Genomic DNA, 9,065 nt, shown 5'->3' with positions numbered 1-9,065 from the left:
TTGGATATAATTTTACCTTTTGTCCTTCAATTCTTAAAGATAAAAAAAATTAATGCTCCTGCTTATCTTTCATTTTTCTTGTTTTTGTTTTTTTTAATACATGTTACGTTGTTGAAAGTATATGTCAATTACCATTGAGTACGTTCATTCTGGTTCTAATTTTTTCAGTCGAATACAGAATGAATATTCAAATGTCTGACTTTTTAGACGGATTAAATGTCTCTAATTTTTTTAGCCATGCTTTGAGTTGATTTTTTTTATATGATTTGAAAGAGACTACATAGCAAACTTGAAATACAATTGAGAAATTGAGAAAATAGGAAGAAAAACAAAGTCACATTATCATTTATTTATCTAATCTAATTTGTGTGCTAGTATAATTAGTATGTAGCTGAAGAATAGTTCAATTGTTTTTTAATCCACCACTCTCATTCATAAACAATACTTTAGTTATAGTGATTCTAACGATCAATTTAACAATTTCTCAAAAAAAAAAAATATATTAATGAACATCTCAATTCTTCAACTCCCTTTAGAAGATCTCATAAACACAAAACACAAATGGAACTAAACGAGATTATAAATTATAAATTTCAAAAGTCTTTCACCTAGAGAAATAAATTCAAGAATTTATAAACACGAAAGAAAATCATATGAAATATCAAGATCACAAGATGTACAAAATAATTGAAGAAAATTACAATAAGAAATTGAACCTTTAACATTGTTGCCATAGACGTGGTTGATGGCCGAGTTCTAAAGAAAGGTTTCGCCATTGATAATGAATGCATATAAAGAGACTTCCATACACACACTTTGAAGAAGAAGTGCACAATAACAAAAATGAGAGATGGTAAAGAGAGAATATGTCACATGAGCCAAACAAAAAAAGAATAATAAGTCAAGATAATAATAATTATTATTCAAAGTTATTTCCACGTCATCATTACTTTTAATTGTCCAGTCATTTCTATGGTAATCAACCATTAAAAAAACCCTCAAATTATTCAAATCAATTAGAAGTGTACTTATGAAATTTAAGTAATATTTCAAATTCAATATTTAAATAAAATTCTTTACCAGCTAAAAAAAACTCAATCATTGTACAAATTTTAGTTTTTGGTATTATTGTATCATTCATCACGAAAAGTTATTCGTGACCTAATTATAAATTTCACGGAAAAAAGATTTAATAACAATTAAAAACATCATGAAAAAGAGATTTACCGGGCAAAAAAAAAACATTATAGAAAATCTAATTAATGGCCGTTGAAAAAAGTCATGAAAAACCATCTTCATGATAGTTAATCAACGTCAAAATATATATAATTTCCGTCTTGATAAATGTAACCACGAGCATTGCAAATTATATTTAAAATTTGAAGAAAATGAAAAAGAAAAAGAAATTGTAAAATAGGTTTGATTAGACAGCCCAACTGAAATGGCTCTCCCATTGCTTTCACTCTACGTTGGCTTTCCCTTTTCCTTCCATCATCGTATTAATAATAATACAACTTTTCTCTTATTTTTTCTCTTATTTTCTGCCGTGGCTGTTCTCACATTTTAAATTCTTTTTATATTTCGTTTCCTCTTTTTTTTTTTTATTTTAATACCAACCTATTGTTTAAATAAATATTATTTAAGTTGGTGTATTTTTTGCTTCAGTTCATTTGGATAGTATATTTCCTTCACCTTTGTATTCTCAATTTTGTTTATTTTGATTTTTGTACTTTCAAAATGTTTGTTTGGATATTCTTGTACTTTTAGAAGTGATCGATTTAGTCTATATTTGCAAAGTTTTAATATAACTTTTATACACCATGGAAACCTTTTAACACAAATTTGTGATTACATTTCAAGAAACTTAACGAGTAAAATATTATTGTGTTAAAATTATGATTGAAGTGATATAAAAATGAAAAATGAGAAGACTAAAATATTATATAAATTAAAATAAATCAAAATATTGGAAATGTAAAGATTAAAATTGATATTTAATCTCAATTTCATCATTGGGAGCATTTTGAACTTTTTTCCCATATACATTTTTCATGATTTCTATTCGGAACTTTTTAAAAAAATTTGTTTGATAAACCATCACTCTTTCGTCGAAATGACTCTCATAAAAGTTATTTGTAACTAGTAGAAACTTTTTCTGTATATTTACCAACCGTAAAATTAAAATTAAAGTTAACTATATGTTTGGAACAATATAGTATATGTAATGTATATTCCTGTTAAAGTATGATTGGAAGTTATTTTGACAGGGTCAAAATCATTTTTTTTAGTGTCAAAATTCCTTTCTTTTTCATGAATCATGTTTGATAAATTAGAAAATTGATTTTAGGAAAACTTAAAATCACTGTAAATAGATTTTTAAGGTATCATTTAGATGACAATTTTGAAAAATCAATTATACTCAAATGTCTTTTTCCCAAAATAAATAATTCTACCATCATTCCTAAATACGTCCTGATTTTATAAAAATTGCAAAAACCATCATAAATGGTAGGGGTTGTAATTTGTTACAATTACACTCTCAATTTTTTAATTTGATCAATCACCCAACTAAACATATAATATTGTTGTAATTAAACACTTTGAATATTTGAAAACTCTCCCATTATAGGATTGTTACCATTAAACCCAAAATTTTAAAATAAAAAATTTTCCTCTTAAACTGAGATGTGGTTGGCTTAACATCGATATGGTTAACATTATAATTTGCAAATTTTATAGAGTTAAAAAAATCGTTTCAAATTGTAACAAATTCTATAATTTGAGGATTTTATTTGAGGAATAATTTGAGGGTTTGATTATAACAATTTTATAGTTCAAATCACAATTATACATTTTGTAAGTTCAAGAGGGTGATTGATCAAATGTTCGAGAGTATAATTGTAACAACTTGTACATTTTTTTCTAGTTGTGCTTGATGTTGACTTCCTTCGGTTATTTGTCTATGAGGCCATACTAAATTAGAAAACATTATTTAGTCTAATAGCTCTAGCTATGTCATGTTATTTTTTTAGTTAATGTGTGGTCTTTGCAATTCAAAAATTAAAGACAAGTTATTTTTCTCAACCAAAAAAACAAAACTTTTTTTTTTCTTTTATCTCTATGGATACAATAATATATATTATTATTTTTAGGCCTAAGTCTACCCAACATATCTAATGGCATTTAGCATTGTCCTTGTTCTTAAACTCATGATCCTCCTGGATTCTAATTGACATGAAAGCTTTAATTTTCCCAATTAATAATAACCTTATTAAACTAAAATAATGTAAATGTTTTAAATAGATAAGGGTATCATTCATTGAGTGTTAATTTTTGCTATGTTGATTTAAAAGGAAGTATCACTCTTTAATTGGTTGGTTTTATAATATACGGGCAAAAGGCAATAAATAAAAAATTGTACTTGTTTTGGCCTTTATATTTTTCATGGCAAAAATTTTGATTAGCTTTAAATTAATAATTACACAGAGTTTCCAAATATTTGTTACTCCAAGTCACTACCTACCTATGAGTCTTCGGCTCATTTCTAAATAGGTATGCTGTCTTTTTATTTTAAAATATGTATATATTTGCTCATGAAAATTTGCTCATTTTATATTGTATTTTTCCTATTTGAATGTACTTGTGACATAGCGGTTAAATTTCAAAAACACCAAAACAAAATTTTGAAAATATTATTTTTTTTAGTTTTTAAATTTTGATAACATTTAAAATATATGAAAAATTTGTATTAGAAAATAAAGAAAATAGTTGTTAAACAAATATAACTCTTAAAATATACCAGATAAAAGATAAGACACTGTCAAATTAGCTATTTCAGTGTCTATCTGAAAATTGTACTAATAAATAAAAAAATTTAAGACTAAAAAATTCAATAAGATAAAGGTATTGATATGAACATAGCTCAATCGATTAAGGTTTGTTTATTTGTTTCAAAATTGGAGGTTCACGAATAAATAATAATAAATAAATAAATAAATAAAATCATCGAAAAGCAACACAAACCAAGGAGATAAATAAAATGTGTTGTTAATAAAATTAAACCTAAACTTAAATAAACTTCAACTTTTATAATGTTGTTTATATAGTTTGTTGATTGACGGATAATGACATGACACATGTTATTGGAGGATAAGTAAGAAGTCTGATTTAACATGCTTTGAAACACCAATGTCGATCTATACTTTAACATTAGTGATCAGCCTATTTTTGAAGAACAAAGGCCAACCAGTCGAACTAAGGAAAACGACTCTTCAACTCTCCTCTCTTCACTAATGCTAGATTCACATCGTTCTTTACGGAACATGCGATGTGACCGATGCATGATTCTAACTGTATGACACCTATAAATACTAGAGGTAATTCTACTTTTAAGTATGCACGAATTTGATCGTAAATTACACATAAATTACATCAACTTGAGACTGACTTGAATATCGAAGTGCTCACTATTATTTCACATGTCGTGTTTCTATTTATTCCACAAGAATCTCTCAAGTGATTCGGTTTAGACAGAAACTATTTTTCTCTTCTTTTCCTTTTTAATTTAAAAGTTGTGCTAATTAGGAATTGGCAATCAAATTTTAGTTGGACCAAGATCCACAACTTCACTTTCCAAAGTTGATTAATTACCATACAATCAAGTTTGTAACGGGAGTCAATCATTTTCATAATTAAAATTAAAAATTACCACGGTGGACCCCACGGTAAAATTATTAACCCTAATCAAATATGTTTGGTTTGGTTTTACCGCAAATCATCATGGCCTAACCATAACCATTAACCAAGCCTTTAATCATACACTTTGACCTTTGCATGTCTTTCACCCGTCACCGTCACCATCACCGACCGCCACCGAATCACAGCTCGACACGTCACAGAGTTCACCAAACGCTCCGTCTTACTTTGCGTACGATTCAAATTTGCCTCAAAGGGTTTTGCCAATATGGAACGCACCGTATGGGCCCACGCATGATACTAATAATTATAGCTCAGATTGTATTAAAAGTAAAGTTTCCATTTTTCGATTTTCTTGGAAGTTTTTAATTTTTTTTTTATTTTTTATTTTGACATTAAGGAACCTCGTACGAAAACACAGCTTGTGCTTGGTCTGATGTTAATGTATACTGTATAGTTTATTTATTGGTTCATTTAATGTGTAATCATATTCTTTTGTATCTTTTTTCTTTTTTTTTTCCTAAGCATACCCAATTGTTCCCAATCTTTGGAGTTTTTTTCAGTTTTATCCTTTTAACCTTTTAAATTCTCAAATTTATTCTAAACCTATTAAAAGTTCTTAATTAAGTCATTTTAATATATCAACATAGAATTAATAGGTCGTTAAGCTATTGTTTCATTAATCTAATTAGAAACGTGAAATTCCACATGGACATGTAAGATGGAAAAATGTTTCTTTTTTAATAAATATATATTGAGTTTCACGCGTCAAATAACATATAAGTGACATGTTCATGTGTCTAAATCATATGTTAATAAGACGACAATTTAATAAGTTATCAACTTTTTGTTAACAATTTTAATAAATTGTTGGTGGAAATAATTTATTGAGAATTTTAAAGAAGATCAAATTAAGAATTTACTAAATGAAGGAATATTTAGCCTACAAATAGTGGAAAATTTATAAACTGTGAGTACAAGAATGACTTAAAAAGGATTTTGATATTAAATTTTATTTTCTTAAATTGACATACCAACCGGAAAAATAAAAATACTTTAGAAAAATAGATTTAAAACTGAGACGAATTTTCTAACAACTAAATGTTATAGACAAAACTATAAAACTATTAAATTAAATTGACAAAGAATTTATACTTGAAGATACGTTAAGAGGCTTTATCAATCACATGCTAAATAAAGAAACTCCTCTTAATATAAACTTAATGAATTCGTAATCTTGTGCGATAGATCTTAAGATGAAAAAAAAAAAAAAATCCACGAGAAACATGTTTCCCTGATTAATTAATTTTAAAAATTTCCCTTTTGTTTTTATCAAATCATTCTTCTAAATGATTTGTATTTTTATTTGCACGAGCATTGAATTGTAATTTTAAGCATGGTATAATTTAAACATTTATAAACTAACCTATGATAATTTTAGAAACATAAGCAACTACTTGGTTTGTAAAAATAGTCTTCCCAACAAACCACAAAATTTCTTCCATTTCCAAACATCTATTATTTCAAATAATATTCATTTAATTGAATAACCTTAAAAAATTATAAAAATCCCTGAATAGATTTATGTAGGAACATAAATTACATGTGAGATTATTGAACTCCCGTAATCTTCTTTAACTATACCAATATGATCAATTGGAATCGAACAAAATTTGGTAAGTAAGACACCTATTTAGCATACTAAAAATTGATGATTTAATTTGTTTGCTATGGTGCCATTTGTTAAACTAAAATAATATACAAATTAGCATTGTTTTTTTTTAATATAAAGTTAAAAATAGATTACAATGGAAAAAGTAAAGTAAAGCTTATTGAGTATACATAGATTCGTCTAGGATGAGTCACGTTTTTCTTTCAAGTGAGAAGTCTGTGAACTCATACCTATAATCACTCCAATAATCTCGTTAAATGGCATTAATTTTATTATTTATTAAATTATCATGCTCTTTACATTAATTATAAAAAGAAGAAAAGAAAGAAAAAAGAGAGAAAATTTGGTGATGGCAATAATTTTACTTAAACATGAATCGTTCTAATCGTGGAGCAGCACGTGGAAGGTCCCATCCCCAATCAAAATTATGCAAATGCACTGTTGTTTCTCTGTCTTTTTCTTTTTTAATTAAAAAGAAAGATAGCTGACGTGACCGGCAAACTTCCGAGAGCGACTAGAAAAAGTCCGATACTACGAGAATACTCCAGTTTGTTCACACGATAAATGAAAAAAATTGACTCGGCGTTATTATGGTAATGTAACAAGCAATGAATAGAAGAAGTTATGATACTTGGTACTATAAATTTTTTCAAGTGGGATTAGCAAACGTGAATAGGAGATTTGGAAAGAAATGTTCTGTTATATTTCTTCGTTAATGTTATGGTTTTTTTTTTATAAATATTTTATATAAATGGTTAAATCTCAAATTATTTTTACACAAGGTTGAAGTGATAGATAGTGAATAAAGCAATATTATATTGCACGATACTATATGATACTTTTAATTTTATTTACGTAAACATAACTCGACCATAATTAATAATTATTATTTGTTGGAAGGTTGCATCTATCCTCGAGTTTGTTGTGACACATCGCACTATCTTAATCCATCTTGATCCATAACTACATTGTCCCGGGTCCCAACGACAACTGGGATTCCTCAGATCTGTTTGGTGGCGGGTGGCGGTTGGCCATGTCATGTCGTTGATCATCAGAAATTCTTCCTTCCTTACGTTTAATTTATTTTATTTATGGGATGCGAAATTACCTAAAATGCCCTTCATTTCTGCAGCTGCCTATTTATTCTGTCCTCCTTTTGATTTCCCTCTCAAACTCTAAACTTTTCTCTGCCCTCTTCTGATTCTGACCACAAACGATGGATCGTCAGGCTTTGTTGTTTTTGAGTTTGATCTGCATTGCCGTCGCCGGCGCCGAAGCTCAGGCCCCCTCCAGTCCACCCACCGCCACCCCCGCTCCTCCCACTACCACCCCTCCTCCGGCCACCCCTCCCCCTGTTTCAGCTCCCCCTCCGGCCACTCCTCCTCCGGCTACTCCTCCTCCGGCTACTCCTCCTGCGGCCACCCCACCACCTGCTTCTCCTCCACCGGCCAGCCCTCCTCCTGCAACTCCTCCACCGGCTAGTCCTCCACCGGCAACCCCACCTCCGGCGAGTCCTCCTCCGGCGACCCCGCCTCCGGCTAGTCCTCCACCGGCTACCCCACCACCTGCGCCACTGGCCTCCCCCCCAGTGGCGGTTCCGGCTCCTGCACCCAGCAAGAAGAAGTCCAAGGCGGCTCCGGCTCCGTCGCCACTGTCGAGCCCACCTGCGCCGCCTGTCGGAGCTCCGGGACCCACCGGACCGGAATCTCCTACCCCATCTCAGAACGACAATGTAAGTCTCGGCGTCACCTTTCCAACGTTAATGTCGTTAGTCAATAAAATATTTGAAAACAGAAATGGAAACCTTAAAAGGGGGAAGTCCTTGATACCATTAACTATTTGAAAGTCCATTATTTTATTTGGTAATTTTTTCTACTTTTATATTTCTCTTGTGAAATATTTAATGATACATTTAATGATGTTAAAGAATTAACCTTAAAAAGAAAAGTTTTTTCAACAAAAAAGAAAAAGAGAAAAATTTATTGACATCCTTATTTGCCTGTCATAGTTCTTTATCTCACTTTTCTTACATAGTTTCTTTTCAACGTAACATGTGAAGTGTAAATTTGAACTCTTATCCTCATAATTGGATACAATACTAGTAAAATGATATTATTCTTTTAAAAAAGTTTTTATTATATAGTTAATACAAAGACATTAGTTTAACTCAGTTAATTAAGATATTATTAAAGAACTTTAAATTTTGTGTCCAACAAAACTTGACTCTAGTAAAAAATTCACGATACTTTTCCTTCAATTATGTTTTTTAGTTAGTTATTCTCCGTAACTTTTTTCAAAATATCAAATAATGATATGATATGTCTGTTATTGCAGAGTGGAGCGGGAAAAGTGTGGAGAAAGGAGATGGTGGTGGGGAGCATGTTGATTGGAATGGGATATGTTTTGATGATGCTTTAGGTGGACATAGTTGATGTGTCTTTCCTTCTGCACTACCCTTTTTTGGTGTCTATGTTTTTTTTTCCATTATTCTTCTATCTATTATACCCTTTGTTCTTTTGGATGCTCATTTCATTTTGATTATTAGCCCATCTCTGTTTGGGACTTTTGATTCTTAGCCCTACTATAATTCCCATTTGGACCATATTTTCTTGGATTCTTTCGAGGCAGAAAGTTCTTGTATCTACCTATTCAGAGGACTTGTTTATCTATTTCCTATTCCATTATTATTTCTTATTTA

At 29.9% G+C, this 9,065-nt stretch overlaps 1 protein-coding gene across 1 annotated transcript; it reads left to right on the top strand.

Moving 5' to 3' along the window:
• The first annotated feature begins 7,528 nt into the window (after positions 1-7,528).
• On the top strand, positions 7,529-9,065 carry AGP9 (arabinogalactan protein 9). Its single transcript, XM_088122433.1, has 2 exons — positions 7,529-8,099; positions 8,702-9,065. Exons 1-2 carry the CDS (start codon positions 7,584-7,586, stop codon positions 8,783-8,785), a joined length of 600 nt encoding a protein of 199 aa, XP_087978559.1. The 5' UTR covers positions 7,529-7,583; the 3' UTR covers positions 8,786-9,065.

The sequence above is a fragment of the Momordica charantia genome (assembly GCF_013281855.1).
Source record: "Momordica charantia cultivar OHB3-1 chromosome 4 unlocalized genomic scaffold, Mcharantia_2.0 BLBB01000004.1, whole genome shotgun sequence".
In the NCBI taxonomy this organism is placed as follows: Eukaryota; Viridiplantae; Streptophyta; class Magnoliopsida; order Cucurbitales; family Cucurbitaceae; genus Momordica; species Momordica charantia.
This window is presented reverse-complemented; position numbering and strand designations above follow the sequence as displayed.